Genomic DNA, 15,287 nt, shown 5'->3' on the forward strand with positions numbered 1-15,287 from the left:
CTGTAGCCCACCAGGCTCCTCTGTCCAAGGGATTTTCCAGGCAAGAACACTGGAGTGGGTTGGGTTGTCTCTTCCTTCTCCAGGGGATCTTATTAGTTCCCTGACCAGGGATCGAACCCACATCTCCTGTACTGGCAGGTGGGCAATGGACCACCGGGGAACTCCCCCACCTATTCTGAGTCAAAGCAGACTCATAAATTAAAACCCATGAATGACATGTCTGTGATAGATCTGGACTTATGCTTGCTAGGATCTTCTCAGAACCTATTTTCTTATCTGACGTATCTGGCAGACCCTGGTCTAGACTTCAACAAGCTTGTCCTCCGCACCAATCCACCCATTCGCAGGCTTCATGCGCGGGCAGAGGTCTGCAGGGCAAACATCCTCCAGCCCCGCTGAGGTCGCCCAGTAACCGGCACCCCACTGCCAGCCTCACCAGCCAGGGCTTTTGATTCAGCCACGATGATTTCTGCTTCAGCACCAAGCCTGTCCTGGCTTTATGGCAATCTGCCCCTTTTCAAGATAAATCACTCAAAGCACAACAAAGCAAGTTTTCAGGCTGGCTGGCTTTGGATGCATAATCTCTCCAGATGTCCCAGACAGACAAAAAAGTTCTGACTAGGTCAGTGGAGTCAGGTTAAAGACACGCTGACCACAGAGTCTGCTCCCCTATAAAGGTGACACCAGGGATTAAAACCATCTGTCTGTGCGGCGTGGGGTTCACCTGGATGACTGGTCTCCATCTCCTACACCTCCTTCGTCAACAAGCTGATTCGAATATGGGCCTGGACTGGAAATGACTTCCCTTATTCACATGCCCGGTATGGGTTACGAAAGAAAGTTACAAACCCTTTCTTCTTGGCAAGGTCTCCTCGGAGACCAGTTTGGGAGGATAAAGACAGTCTTGGCTGTGTGTTAACCGACACTCTAAATCAATTCATTTTCACAGTCATTCACCCCACATTTTTCTGTCTTGTGTACAAATTAAATGTCACATGCTCACTGATTCCACTGTATTGTTGTTTAGTTGCTAAGTTGTGTCCGACTCTTTGCAACCACATGGACTGCAGCCCACCAGGCTCCTCTGTCCATGGGATTCTCCAGGGAAGAATGCTGGAGTGGGTTGCCATCTCCTTCTCCAGGGATCTTCCCAAACCAGGGATGGAACCCAAGTTTCCTTCCTTGGCAGGAGGATTCTTTACAACTGAGCCACCAGGGAAGCCCAATTCCACTGTATACTCTTCATCAAAACAGAAACCTATTAAAGAATGAAATAAAGTTCCCATGGCATAACTTGTTTATTCGGCTTTACCCTTTTAAAAGGCAGTTTATAAACTGTCTTTTCTAGAACTCTGCTTAGGACTGACCCCAACTGGAGTAATATGTGAAATCTACCGTCTTAAAAAGGCACAAGTGCATTTTCTGCTTTCTAGCATCTTTTCCTTTTCACTCAGTTCCTCAGAGATCAATAGACCCAATCTGGTGATCTAATGATCAGGTTGTTTTTCTACCCAGGGATCTGACCTGCCTTGGAATAGAGATTCAAAATCATTTAGAAGAAATAAATTTGCTCTTAGAAAATCTTCACCCATTTTGGTTATTAATTCTTACCTATCAACAACACTGGTCCCAAGAAGAAAGTCCAAACCTTTCTCAATCTTGTGTTTCTAGATTTTGTGCTTTAGAAAAAGGAAGAGAAAACAAACAACAACAAAACCACAAGAGCCTTTTCAGTCCTCACACGCCCAGCTTACCTAGGGCTTTAAGCTTTCTGACAAAACGCTGTGGGGATCAATCTTTCTACCACTTATTCAATAAAAACAATGGTCAGTAACAGCACATGACGGAAATACACATGAACAGTTTATTTTTCTCAATTCATCACAGCCCCATCACATTTAGTTTATGAAGCTGAGTACTGAAATAAGAAAGTAAGAATAGTAAAATGTCCTCTAAAAAGAAGTCTGACAAGCAAACAAGATTATATACACATCCAATTTCATTTGGGAGAAGGCAATGGCACCCCACTCCAGTACTCCTGCCTGGAAAATCCCATGGACGGAGGAGCCTGGTGGGCTGCAGCCCATGGGGTTGCTAAGAGTCAGACACGACTGAGCGACTTCACTTTCACGCATTGGAGAAGGAAATGGCAACCCAATCCAGTGTTCTTGCCTGGAGAATACTAGGGACGGGGGAGTCTGGTGGGCTGCCATCTATGGGGTCGCACAGTTGGACACGACTGAAGTGACTTAGCAGCAGCAGCAGCAGCATTTTCCTTTGGGCATTTTGAGACTGATAATGTTGTATTCCCTGAACTGCTGTACCAGGGGCTCACCTCTTAGTTACACGAACTTAGGCCAATCTACAAACAGCCAATGAAAGCAGACATCTGCGACTCTGCATGTAGAAGTGACCCTTAAACAAGAAACGCTACAATCTGGAGTCAGTGCACAGGTGTATGACGTTGTAATGAGGAATTATCATGAAAATCAGATAGTATATTATTAATTCATTGATTTAATAATTATTTACTGACTACTTTATGTCATGTATATTAAGAGTTGCCTACAGTTTCACACACTAACTCTAGTTTCTCTCTTGATCTAAAAATTTTCTCTACCTGAAAATACTGGGATGATAAGGAGAAACAGAAAATTCATAAATTTAAACCAGCTTTAAAGTGGAAAAAAGTGAAGTCGCTCAGTTGTGTCTGACTCTTTGTGACCCCATGGACCGTAGCCCACCAGGCTCCTCCGTCCATGGAATTTTCCAGGCAAGAGTACTGGAGTGGGTTGCCATTTTCTTCTCCAGGGGATATTCCTGACCCTGGGATCCAACCTGGGTCTCCCACATTCCAGGCAGATGCTTTACCATGAGCCACTATGCCCTGAGAAAGAAACAAGCTTTAAACCATTCTCTAACAAAAATAATGCTTTAACATGAATTATACTAAACTGAAAAAAGAATTTTCCTTTTAGATAATAATATCCCTCTTTCCTCACTGGCCAAAACCCAAAGGTTTTCCACATATTTATTTGGGGGTGGGAGTGGGAATTTCATTTATTTTATAGCTCTGGCTGGAAACAAAAGTAGTGAGCGATGTGAACAAAGAAAGCCACAAGTGCCAGTGTGATGGAGCCAGAAGCAAAGGTAGTCTGGAGCCGCTGCCTCTGCCTTGGGCACTGCCCTGGGTGCAGCTGCAGAAGGACACCCGGCAAGGTCCCGACGCCGACCTGAGGGTCAGAGTGAGGCACCGGCTCTGAGAAAGGGCGGCAGAGGCAGATCGAGCAGCTCCTGTTGCTCAAAGGTGAGTAAGGGAGGTCTCAGGGCTGTACCCAAGGATTCACACCCAGGCGGTCGTAGCTCTGCGGCTTATGTTTAAATCACCTGTCGTGTAACAAGACGGGGATGAGGAAAAACACAGACCTTCACTGGCAGCTAGGACCTGGAGGGTGTATGGCCCATAACCCTCAGAAATGCTGTTATTCCCAATTCTGCAGAGAGAGCCGAGGCACCACAGAGCAGTCTGCCCCACGTTACTCAGCCAAGCCAGTTAAGTCAGGGAATGTGCCACGCTTAATATACTTTCTTCATTATTTTAATAAAGATTATATTTTTACAGAAGGAAATGAGAAATGATGAGAACTACTTTGGGGGATAGTCCCACCCAGGGGAAGACCACCTACTTTAAAAAAAACAAAAACAAAAAAAAAACCAGATCCCACAACCTATGTGAAGACATAGTTAATAAACCAATAGGGAGCAACTAAATGTCCAAAATTAAAATCTAAGGCTAAATGCAAGGGCTAATGATGCCGTGGAAGGTTCTAGACGCCAAGTGTCCCATTGCTTGTGGCCATTCACCTGTTTATTTGTATCTCTATCAGATAAATAAACTAAAGAAATCAAACATTTAAGAGCATACTTAGAGAGTTCATCTAAGGAACTGAATATTAACATAAAAATTAAAAAGATTTCATCATATAAGCTAAACTTTACTTCCTAAAATATTCTGCATTTGATCTTAACCTTTCCCATTGACAAGTATATCAAAGCAATCCTGGACCTCTGAGATGTGAATAAGCTACAGACCAATCGTAAATTGCTACTGGGAGTGTAAAATGGTACAGTCACTCTGGAAAAGTTTAGCACTTTCTTTCAGAACAGTATGTGTTTAACCAAAGGACCCAGCGATTGTACTCTTGGGCAATTATCCCAAAGACATGAAAACTTCAGTTCATGCAAAAACCTGCACAAGAAGGTCTACAGCTTCTCTTCTTGGAAAAGTCAAAATAACCTAATTGTTCTTTAAGAGGTAAATTGTTCAGAAACTGTAATGTATCCGGACAATGAGAGGCCACTCAGAGACAAAGTACTGGCACATGAAATGACAGGGAAGGGTCCCACGGGGAACTGTGCCTAGTAGAAAAAGCCAATCTCAAAAAGGTACCCGTGGTATGATTCCATCTATATATTTGTGAAATAAAATTATAGAGGTGGAGAGCGACAGATGAGCTGTTGCCAGGGGTGAGGGGTGGGCATGGTTGTAAAAAGGCAGGACAGAGGAGTCTACTGGTGGTGGGGTGATTCTGTGTGAATGTGCGTGGAAGGGCGGTGATGGTTACACGAATCTACACACGACAAAACTGCATGAAACTAAGCGTGTGCTTGTATGTACACATACACACACAGGGGCATGCACACGTGGGGAAACTCGAGTAAGCTCTGAAAGTGTGGCAAAGTCATGTTCACGCTCTAACAAGGCACGTGGTTTTGCGAGATGTGACCCCTCGGGGATGACGGGAGAAGGTGAGGGAACCTCCTGTTTCCCTTCCTCCCAACTTTCTGTGATCATAAATATTTCAAACCAGGAAGTTACAAAAAGAAACTATGTCTCAAGGTATCACACATATTTAAGGATAAACAATAAAGCAAATCAATTGAGAGGCTACAGAGAGATGACCGAAAATAGAGCCAAGAAGTTCAAAATAAAAGTCTTGAAAAACTGGGAACCAAATTTGACAGACCTTTGCATGGGAAACACAAGGGATTCAGAGAAATCGGTGCTGGAGAGGCTGGGATCACCCGGAGAAGGACCACGATCCTCCCCTGCGGGGAGTCCTGCCGTGAACAGAAATGGGGCTTTTCTGGAAAGGGCAGAGTTCAGAAAACTAAGATCATGGCATCTGGTCCCATCACCTCATGGGAAATAGATGGGGAAACAATGGGAACAGTGGCTGACTTTATTTTTGTGGGCTCCAAAATCACTGCAGATGGTGATTGCCGCTATGAAATTAAAAGACACCTGCTCCTTGAAAGAAAAATTATGACCAACCTAGACAGCATATTAAAAAGCAGGGACATTACTTTGTCAACAAAGGTCCATCTAGGCAAAGCTATGATTTTTCTCCACTAGTCACGTATGGATGTGAGAGCTGGACTATAAAGAAAGCTGAGTGCTAAAGAATTGATGCTTTTGAACTGTGGTGTTGGAGAAGACTCTTGAGAGTTCCTTGGACTGCAAGGAGATTCAACCAGTCCATCCTAAAGGAAATCAGTCCTGAAAATTCATTGGAAGGACTGATGCTGAAGTTGAAATTCCAATACTTTGGTCACCTGATACAAAGAACTGATTTATTTGAAAAGAACCCTGATGCTGGGAAAGTTGAAGGCAGGAGGAGAAGGAGAGGACAGAGGATGAGATGGCTGGATGCCATCACCGACTCAATGGACATGAGTTTAAGTAAACCCTGGGAGTTGGCGATGGACAGGGAGGCCTGGCAGGCTGCGGTCCACGGGGTCACAAAGAGTTGGACACAACTGAGTGACTGAACTGAACTGAACTGGAAAGGGCAGGTGTCCTGAACAGGTCTGCACCGACACTGCCTGCAATCCAAGACCTATCAGAGGGCAACTGTGACCCATGCGAGGGCCAAGAGCTGCCTGTAGTCGGTTTAGCCTTTCCTGACTCAGTTTAACTGCCAGACGCCAGACTGCTTCTCCAGCTCCATGGGGAAAGAAGAGAAAAGGAATCCAGGCCCTTTGAGTGCTGGCTGGTGGGTGAGTCACAAGGGATGTTTGCACACGTGGCGAGGATGGTGGGAGACGCAGCTGGGAAGCTCCACACCGTGAATACAGGAGCCTTGCGCTCCTGCGTCCTCAGGATCCCGCACCGAGCAGGGGCCGGGTGCCCATGGCGCTCTCCCTGCTCCCGGGGGATGCTGGCCGCTGGCCCAGGGCAAAGAAAGAGGTCTGCCTGCCTAACCGTTAGGCACAGAAATGAAGCCAGGCTGGCATGCCATGAGCAAAACATCTCCAGGTGGTGGAGGGGCCTTTATTTCTGACTTCTGAATAAAATGAAAGGTTCCTCTTTCTTAGGCGTTTCCTCAAACAAAAACGTGTCCCAGTTCAGGGTGTAAGCTTGCAGAAGCAGCAACGAAAGGCTTCTTGACTTAACCCAGCAAGAATCACAGCCTGATTCCAACGGGAATCATCTTTCCTGGGAAACCATGGCTCCTGGGAACTAAGTGAATAACAACAACAACAAAAAAACAGCTCAAAGCCACCGGCTGGGCTCCAGAAATAAACTCGGGCTGAGGACTCAAGGTCACCACCTGGTTGCCTCAAATAACCCACACATCTCAAAGGTAATTATCGGTTGACTCGGGACCTAATTTTGAGAATGAAGTTGAAGAGTACGAATGGATGACAATAATTATGCCTTTGCTATATTTGAAAATGGAACCATGGCCCTCTATCATTAAGTCTCGGGGATGATCAGCTAGAAATAGACATCAATTGTTCCACGAAGTGACCGAGTATCTGCTAAGCCTGGGAAGCAGGCTACAAAGACAAGGGAAACGAGGTTCTGGTCTTCAAGTGATTCAACCTCTAGGAGGAGAAACAGACATCTAAACTACATGACACACACAAAAGTATGTTCTTCCCTGTCGTTCATTTTAATATTCCCTCCCTGGATGTTACAGTTGGCTTGGGAGACACTTTGGAATGAATGAGTGAAAGGGTAAATGGATGAAGGAATAAACAGTGGAAAACACATTCAAAAGGAAAGGAGGACAGATAACAAAGACCTCCAATGGGAGAATTATAATCAGAACTGATGTGAATAAAATGCAACAAAAACTGAAGGGAACAAACAGGTAGAAGACAAAAATCTCTCTTAAAATCAGCATTCCTTTTAAATACTACTACTTCAAAATCATTTAAAAAAAAAAGGACAGATGAACAGTCTTCAAGTGTCATGAGAGATTAAATAATTTCATGAATACTTTCAGAGGAAAAAAAAAACAAGGAAAGTGTCCCAGGATGCCTCCCAATCTGGGTTCAAGGGTGAGACTGGAGCTGACCACCTCTCTCAGCCGCCTCTGCATTCAACCTCAAGGTATAAGACACTTGCCATCCATGTGAAAACGCAGCTGACCCTTGAACAACACAGGGGTAGGGACACCGACCCTCTGCACAGTCAGAAATCCATGGAGGATCTACAGTCAGCCCTCTGCATCCAGGGTCCCTCCACATCTGCGGATCGTGTGGCTGAAAAACATCCATGCGTGTGTAGACGTGTGGAGTTCAAACCCATGTTGTTCTCGGATCCGCTGTGTTTCCTCTTTTCCTTCTTCCTGGGAACAAGCACCTAGGTTCTGTCCTCCAGGTCTAAGAGAGTGGAGGCTGAGGTCTCCATGCTGAGCCTAAGTGCTCAGTCTGCAGCAAGACTTACAACCACCAACCTTCGCTCAGAGAAATTCCTGACCCAACACTGAGCAGATATCACTGTGCGCTGGCACCTTCTCCAAGTTGGCTGTAAATGAGACCAGCTCTGAATTACTTGCTCCGCAGAGAGCCAAAGACTGACTACAAGATGGATGGGGCTATGCTCCGGATCAAGTGAGAAATAAAAGCACAGCTAAACATCTGGGCATGAGGAAGGTGAATGTCCGTGTCAGGAGAACCTCTGACTGTTAACTTCTTAAAAGCTTCCTGTATTTGCCTAAACGAAAATGGCAACTCACTTTTTCTATCTCGCTCTGTGTGATTTTAAGCCATATGAGCTGCTTGAGAAAAATTCACTCTGATAACTTAAATCTCTAGCAAGTTTTCATTCATCTGATATGTTAAAATATTTAGTGCCTTGATGCAAACACACATTTAATTAGCATGATTTCCTCCTCCTGGCCTTTCTCTCACTTTTAATTTTGTTTTAAAGCAAATAATGAGATTTGTTCTAAATGAAGTCATCTTTCAATAATTGTTTTCAAAACACAATGACTGAAGAAACCATTCCCTCCTACATAAAACCTGCCAAGCACCCTGGCGGGTCGGAGGGCCTTTGTGCAGCAGAGAGAAAGGAGACAGAGGAAGATTCTTGGGCTGGTCAGGAAAAAAAAAAATCTATCGACAAAATGATGGGAGCTAAAAACGCAGTCCAAGCACATGGAGGGGAAGAATCACAGCACATTCCACGCCCGTGGGTGACCAGCTTCCCCAAAGGCCTGCCCTCTGGGTCTCTGGGTACATGTGTGTCCTGCTACGCACCCCTCCCCCCAACCGTCGCCCAACCCTCCCCTGGCCCAGGTCACTTTGAGGGCACAATTACAAGGAACCAAATCACATTAAACACACACACCAGTTTCTCTGCCACTGCGATGGTCTTTCATATACAAAGGAAAGAATGAATGCATGGAAATGTCTCGAATTGTGAAGGGGAACCACTTCACTTTTCGAACACGTTTAAGTTCTCCTTAGTCTACAAACTTCACACATACTACAAGTTCCTACAGTGTAAGTCAAGAGAACAAAATGTATTTTCACTTTTCAGTAAATGTCCAGGCCTAGTGACAACAGATTCTATAGTTGGCTAACTGCAACACTTTCATTGTAAAATTTTTCCTTAAAAATGCTGCTGATGTTACAAAATCCAGTGAACCCAAACTTAAGTCTCTGGAGAACGGCTTTTGTAAAAGGCTTTCCTTCTGGCTTCCTTTAGTGCCTGTTCCGCGAGAACCATAAACAAAAAGTGGAAAAGGTGATCAAAGTCGTAAATAGCACTTTATGGAAAGTGCCTTTTTTTTTTTTTTTTGTCCTAAATGCAAGTTAAATCTTCATGAATCCTGCTGAGAATATGCCTAACCTGAGGCCTGGGACACAGGCATCCCACCACCGGCCCCCGTGTGCCCCGCAGACTGCAGGCCTGCTTCCCTTCCCTTAGCTCAGCCTGTGCGTGCTGCCCAGGGGCCCATCCAGGCCCACAGCGGCCTCTGCAGCCTGGGTGAGGAACAGCAGCCCCCCGCCCACCGCGCCTCCCTCAGGAAGGTCCAGTCGGCTCTGCTTTCTGTCTGTCACAGCTTAAAGAGCAAAGACACAACCTGCTTTTTCACGCGCATCATCCCTCTCTCTCTCAGGGTGGAGAAAATGCAAGACAGAAAGAGCAGCTAGCATCCTATAATAATACTGATGGAAAAGACAGAGTAACCCACAGCTCTCCCAAAACAGGTGCTGTAACAGGTGCATGGAGAGAAAGTTCTAGAGTGTGGGGCAGGGGTGACCACACACAACACACGACAGCTAACCACTGCGGAAGAGTAGAAAAGCAGTGCATCCAACCGCATGGACCAGACCGTGAGGATGCGGCGGTGATTCAGGCTGGTGCTCCAGATGCACAGAGAATCACTGATGGGACAAGCAAGGTGATCTGAGCCACGACACGTGTGTTCCTGGCGGCAGGGCTGCAGGGGGCTGGGAGCTGGCAGGGGCAGAGAGACTAGTTAGTGGTAGTGGCCGACTCAAGAGGAGTGAGGAGGGACCGGTGAACCTGCAGCCGTAGTCAGAAACCGCTGTTAATCAATGTCTGCTTAACGTGTCTCCTTGGAGAAAAACAGCGTCTTTATAAACACTGTGAAGTCTTTTTTAGTGGTGGCATTACTAAACCAGAAAAAGAAGCTGCTCCTGTCAGTTTTCTACGCTGACAAAGAGTCTAGGATCCAAAGGGCACCAGCCCCTTCCCAGAAAGGGCTGCTCAGGGTCCCAGTCATTCACTACATACGCCCCCTATACTAGCCTCCCCTGGAGGAGGGCATGGCAACCCACTCCAGTATTCCTGTCGGGAGAGTCGCATGGACAGAGGAGCCTGGCGGGCCACGGTGCAGAGGGTCGCAAAGAGTTGGGACACAAGCGAGTATTACATACTAGATCTCCGGGGCTCACAAAATTTCAGAGTTGAAAGTGAATATGGTTTTCCTGGAGTCAAACATTCAAGCTACAGATGGCCTGGTTGAGGACTGACTACCCAAGATCCCAGACGTGCAGAGAAGTTCTTTTCTTTTAAACAAATTCACAAGTTCCTGAGTGAATGTCTTTAAATAAGGCAAGCCAGGCCTACCCGTTTGCAAGTGTCTTCCATAGTCCCGTGTCTTCCAGATCTTTCTTTCTAGCCTGTTACTATAGCCTTTCTGGACTCAACCTCAAATTACCTAAAAGGGCCCCCATTTCCAGTTTGTAAAGAGCTGTGAAATGGAGAATTTATCCCCTTAGAAATAAGATGCAGTAAAGGTGACATTTTAAATTTGCAGTCCTACTGAAAACTTTAGCTTTTATTATAAATCCTACTATTTCAAAGGTTACGTAATATTATAGTTTCTTCAACTGAAACTTTCTATGATCTTCTTTTTTTTAATTTTATACTGGACTACGGTTTTCACTAAGAATAACACACATGCAAGATATAATCAATACCAACCTACTCTCCACTTACCAAATTACACATCATCTCTTATCCCAAGACAAGTTTACCAGGAGAGCTTACCGATGACAGCACTGTTAATAAATTCAGCATTATATAAAACACACTCCTACGAGTATCTGAGGGCAGCCACACAGTCTGATAAAATCAGAGCAGCCATGCCTTCAACCACATGACGGGCTCACAGGCAGAAAGGAAGCCCCACGGCCCTGACCCCAGAGTGCAGGTCATCCACTTCTGCTAAGATGGACGTGCCCTGCTCTCTCCGAGGGTCTCCTCCAGCCCCTGTTTTCCCTGCTCTCCTCCTGACCCGCAGTTCCCCAGGCCACCCCCACCCTCACAGGTCTGCTCCTGGCAGGCACCTCCCCGGGAGATGGCGCGCGTGTGCCCATGTGACAAAGGCAGGCCAGCAGGGCCAGCTGGGTCCCCGCCGCCACCACCCATGGGCGACCCGTCCTCACGGGCCACCTCTGGTCCACTGCCTGACATCACAACCACCCTCGTTCTGCCCATGGAGCGCCAAGGCTCTTCCGGGCAGGGCTCTGTCTTTGTCCCCTGGAAGCTTACCTCTTTCACGTGGGTGTGAAAGGACACCGACATGTCCAGGAGGATCTTCCGCTGCTCGACGCGTCGCACGAAATCCTGTATCCGGTCCTCGAGCTGATGGGCAGCCTGATAGATCTCTTCCGGGTCACATTCCCCGGTCTGAGCCAGCTGCTCGGCCGCCTCGAGTAACTTATCTGCATTGGTGTACGTGTTCTGCGAGAGAGAACGTTCAGAGACACAGGAGGTGAATACCAGACAAGCTGGCCCGGCTGGGAGCCATGGTACACGGGAACAGAGTCGGCAGGCACTGTTCCTTCCTGCACATCAGTAGGATGGGAGAGATGATTTCAGGAGTTCAGAACACCGCCATCAGCAGCCTCAGCCTTTCTTAACTGAGTTAAACTCTGACCCTCACGGCAAAGCCCTTCCGTCTGGGGCCGTGATGGGGTTATCTGTAGGCAGCCGCCGGCTATCCTGTGACTCACAGAAGGGCTTCTGGCTGTTTGCTACCGCCAGAAGGGAGCTCGCAGCCACAAACGCCTGCTTCACTTTTTCTCCTGGTTTTATGACGGGGTGCAGAGTTCCAGTTCTGTGTCTTTCGGTATTGATGTACCGCTTTAGGATAATTCCCCAACAGCAAGTGAAAAGGTTACGTTGCAAACACACACAAACTGCTGTCTCTTTTCACATGTTTCTGCTTATCAGCAATTCTGTGCTTATTATTTTTTTTCCCCTTACTTCAGGGATATACTGTTTTAAGAGAAAAGAAATAATAACTGCGATGGCTATAAAGTAGCCAGAGTTTTAAAGAACTGAGGTTGAGTGCAAAAGGGTGTCTAAAATACTCTGAAAAGTACTCTATTTTTATTTTTGATAAATCAGGCTGCAAAGCGATTCCTCAAATCAACAGGGCTGTTAGAGACCTGACTCTGTTCAGGGGAAATGCCAGCGAGAGGGTGCTGATGGGGACAGGGAGCAGTGAGCCAGGCTGGAGGACCTCAGACAGGAACGAACAGCATCCGGGCCCCCGACAAGGCCCAGAGGAAGCATGCAGCTCCTGAGACACCGACTGAGCCCGGCAACCTTCTCCTCCCCCAGCACTTCAGTCCCACAGCTGAGCAGGATCGGGTCTCATGGGTGAGACGGGTGCGGGCCCGGGGTGTGGGGAGACCGAGCCCAGTAGGGCACAGGGCGCCTGGGCAGTGGGCAGCCTGCTGGATGGAGAATGGGGACCTCCTAAGTAAGTATTCACCTACTAAGCCAACAGACTAATAAGGGTGCTGAGAGCTGGGTTCCTCATTTTGGACAATGGAGTTACAAATATGCAAAAGAACACTTGAGTCAGCCCCGGGGCACTGGACTGGAATTGGGGGGTCCACGTGTGGACACGGTTTTCCACGGGCTGATGTGTAAACGTACACGTGCATACTCGCTCACATACACCCCCTCCCACCCCTCATCTACCGAGAGGACCTGAGAACAGCAATGGAGCAATGGCAATAAGCAGGGTGGAACCCGGATCTCTATTTCTGAGGATCATTCTGCTCTGCAGGGAACCAGGGGTCTGTGGAGACAAGGCTGATTCCAGTACAAGATGAGCCCCAAAGCGAGGAAAAGCCCAAGGACAGTGTGGACAGGACAGGGTGGAGAAGCCAGTTTGTGGAGGCGCACGCTGGCCATGTGAGGGGCAATTGAGCATCAGAGGGACAGTGAGGGTGACGGAGGGTCATCCATCCAGTCACTAGGAAACCAGGAGTCCCCACCAATAGCAAGAAGCCAAAGCGGACAACGGACAGCGTGTTTGTTACAGCATTTCACAGTACATCCTCACCAAGTGCTCAGTGATTACAAATGGGGAAGGACTCGCTTACAACGGAGCCATCTGGCAGACACCACCTTAAGCCAGGGATCGGAGTGGACACCAGAAGTTACAGCACAGATTAAACTGCACGCCACTTGACGGGAGGGTGTGAGGAGGACCCAGCAGGGCTTCCTGGATACACCTGCTGAAGACGTGTAACCAGAATACAACCGAGAGGAGACATCAGACAAACCCAACGTGAGGGGCCTTCTCCAAAACATCGGGACACAGAAGTTAAGGAAGGGCCGAGGAGCAGCTCTAGGCCTAAGGACACCGAATGTGTCCGGTGACTCTATATGGGATCCGTCAGACAGGGACACTGCGGGGTCTGAGTGTTAGAAGGTAGTCACGTGTCAGCGTCAGTTTCCTGATTCTCATGGGGCAATTCCAGTTGTACAAGATGACGTCCTTTTTGGTAGGAAATAGACAATGGTTGGACGGAAGCAAGTTCTCTGGGCTGTATTTCCAACTTTCCTGTGAGTTTAAAACCTGTAGAGATTAATCCTTTGTCAGTTGTTTCATTTGCAATTATTTTCTCCCATTCTGAGGGATGTCTTTTAATCTTGTTTACTGTTTCCTTTGCTGTGCAAAAGCTTTTAAGTTTAATTAGGTCTCATTTATTTTTATTTCCATTACTCTAGGAGGTGGGTCACAGAGGATCTTGCTATGATGTACGTCAGAGTCTCCTGCCTGTTTTCCTCTAAGAGCTTTATAGTTTCTGACCTTACACTTAAGTCTCTAATCCATTTTGAGTTTATTTTTGCATATGACGTTAGGAAGTGTTCTAGTTTCATTCTTTTACATGGAGCTGTCCGGTTTTCCCAGGGCCATTTATTGACGAGGCTGTCTTTTCTCCATCTTCATTGCATATTCTTGCCTCTTCTGTCAAAGGTAAGGTGCCCATAGGTGTGTAAGTCCAATCTTTGGGCTTTCCAGCTTGTTCCATTCGTCTATATTCCTGCTTCTGTGCCAGTACCACACTGTCTTGATGACTGCAGCTTTGTAGTACAGTCCGAAGTCAGGAAGCTTGATTCCTCCAGGTCAGTTTTTCTTTGTCAAAACTGCTTTGGCTATTTGGGGTCTTTTGTGTTTCCATACAAACTGTAAAATTTTTTGTTCCAGTTCTGTGAAAAATATCATTGGTAGTTTGATAGGGACTGCACAGCTTTGTAAATCTAAAAAGGAACATTGACTTGGATGTTTCTTTAGAAGGTAAAAGAAGGTGTCAAACAGCACCTTGTTTTCCCAGAGTCACTTGTAAAAAGCTTCACGTGGAAAGCACTGTTAGTATCTTTTTAAAAACTCCAGTGTGAGCATGCAGCATGGTTGTATCTCCCACACTCCAAAAATTCATTAGCGTGGAGTCATTCTACTCACAATCACTGTACAACATAAAGAAGGAATGGGTCTTCAGATCAGTCAGGAGGTTCTCGGCTCTGCCAGACTGTGTGCAGAAATGGTCGGATGCCGGACCGGCAGGTCTGAACCAGCCCGAGACCGAGGCCCGGTGGTGCAGTCAAGGGCCTGCAGCAGTCACACCAGCTGCAGGACTTGCTGCCACCAAGTAAACACGAAGCTCTTTCCAGGTTCCTCCTTCTCCAAACACCAGAACTGTTCTATAGAATAATCTATATTTAGTACCTTTTAAGTGAATTCAACCATAAGACTTTCGACACTTCCTTTCTGAATCTCTGTCTTGTTCCTTCACCACGTCAAGTTTTGAAGAAGTCAATTTGAAGAAAAATTCGTTTAATACAATGCCAGTTCAACATCTTGAAATTACAGACAATTAAGAACTCATTTTACAAAGGACCTTTCAAAAACAAAACCCCAAGGCACACACTAATGTGCCTTAAACTTAACTTGGAAAAAGAGATTTCTTCTCCCTAAACCCAAAATCTGTTTACCTTACGAGCACATTTCAGAGAAATGAGAAAAGGTTCTTCATTAAGCAATGAAGATGCTTCTGCTTCTGTTTTGAAGGCGCCTCCTAAGGCCATTCTGTCCAAAAGAACCCCATAAATCTGAAGCATGACCTTAGATTTACCTCGGACACAGGACGTGCGTTACACTTTGTTTTGACAGAAAGCCTTCAGAGATGAGAAGGCGGAGAGGGAAAGCTGG

At 46.6% G+C, this 15,287-nt stretch overlaps 1 protein-coding gene across 2 annotated transcripts in view; it reads right to left on the reverse strand.

Annotated features, from left to right (window-relative positions):
- The window catches only part of TRIO (trio Rho guanine nucleotide exchange factor), a 353,621-nt gene that overhangs the window by 153,887 nt on the left and 184,447 nt on the right, over nt 1–15,287 (reverse strand). For both annotated transcript variants that reach the window (XM_061129325.1, XM_061129326.1), the window contains exon 11: nt 11,324–11,515. In XM_061129325.1, the coding sequence (XP_060985308.1) occupies nt 11,324–11,515 (192 nt within the window). The remainder of the gene's footprint in view (nt 1–11,323; nt 11,516–15,287) is intronic.

This window comes from Dama dama, chromosome 25 (assembly GCF_033118175.1).
Source record: "Dama dama isolate Ldn47 chromosome 25, ASM3311817v1, whole genome shotgun sequence".
NCBI classification, from domain to species: domain Eukaryota; kingdom Metazoa; phylum Chordata; class Mammalia; order Artiodactyla; family Cervidae; genus Dama; species Dama dama.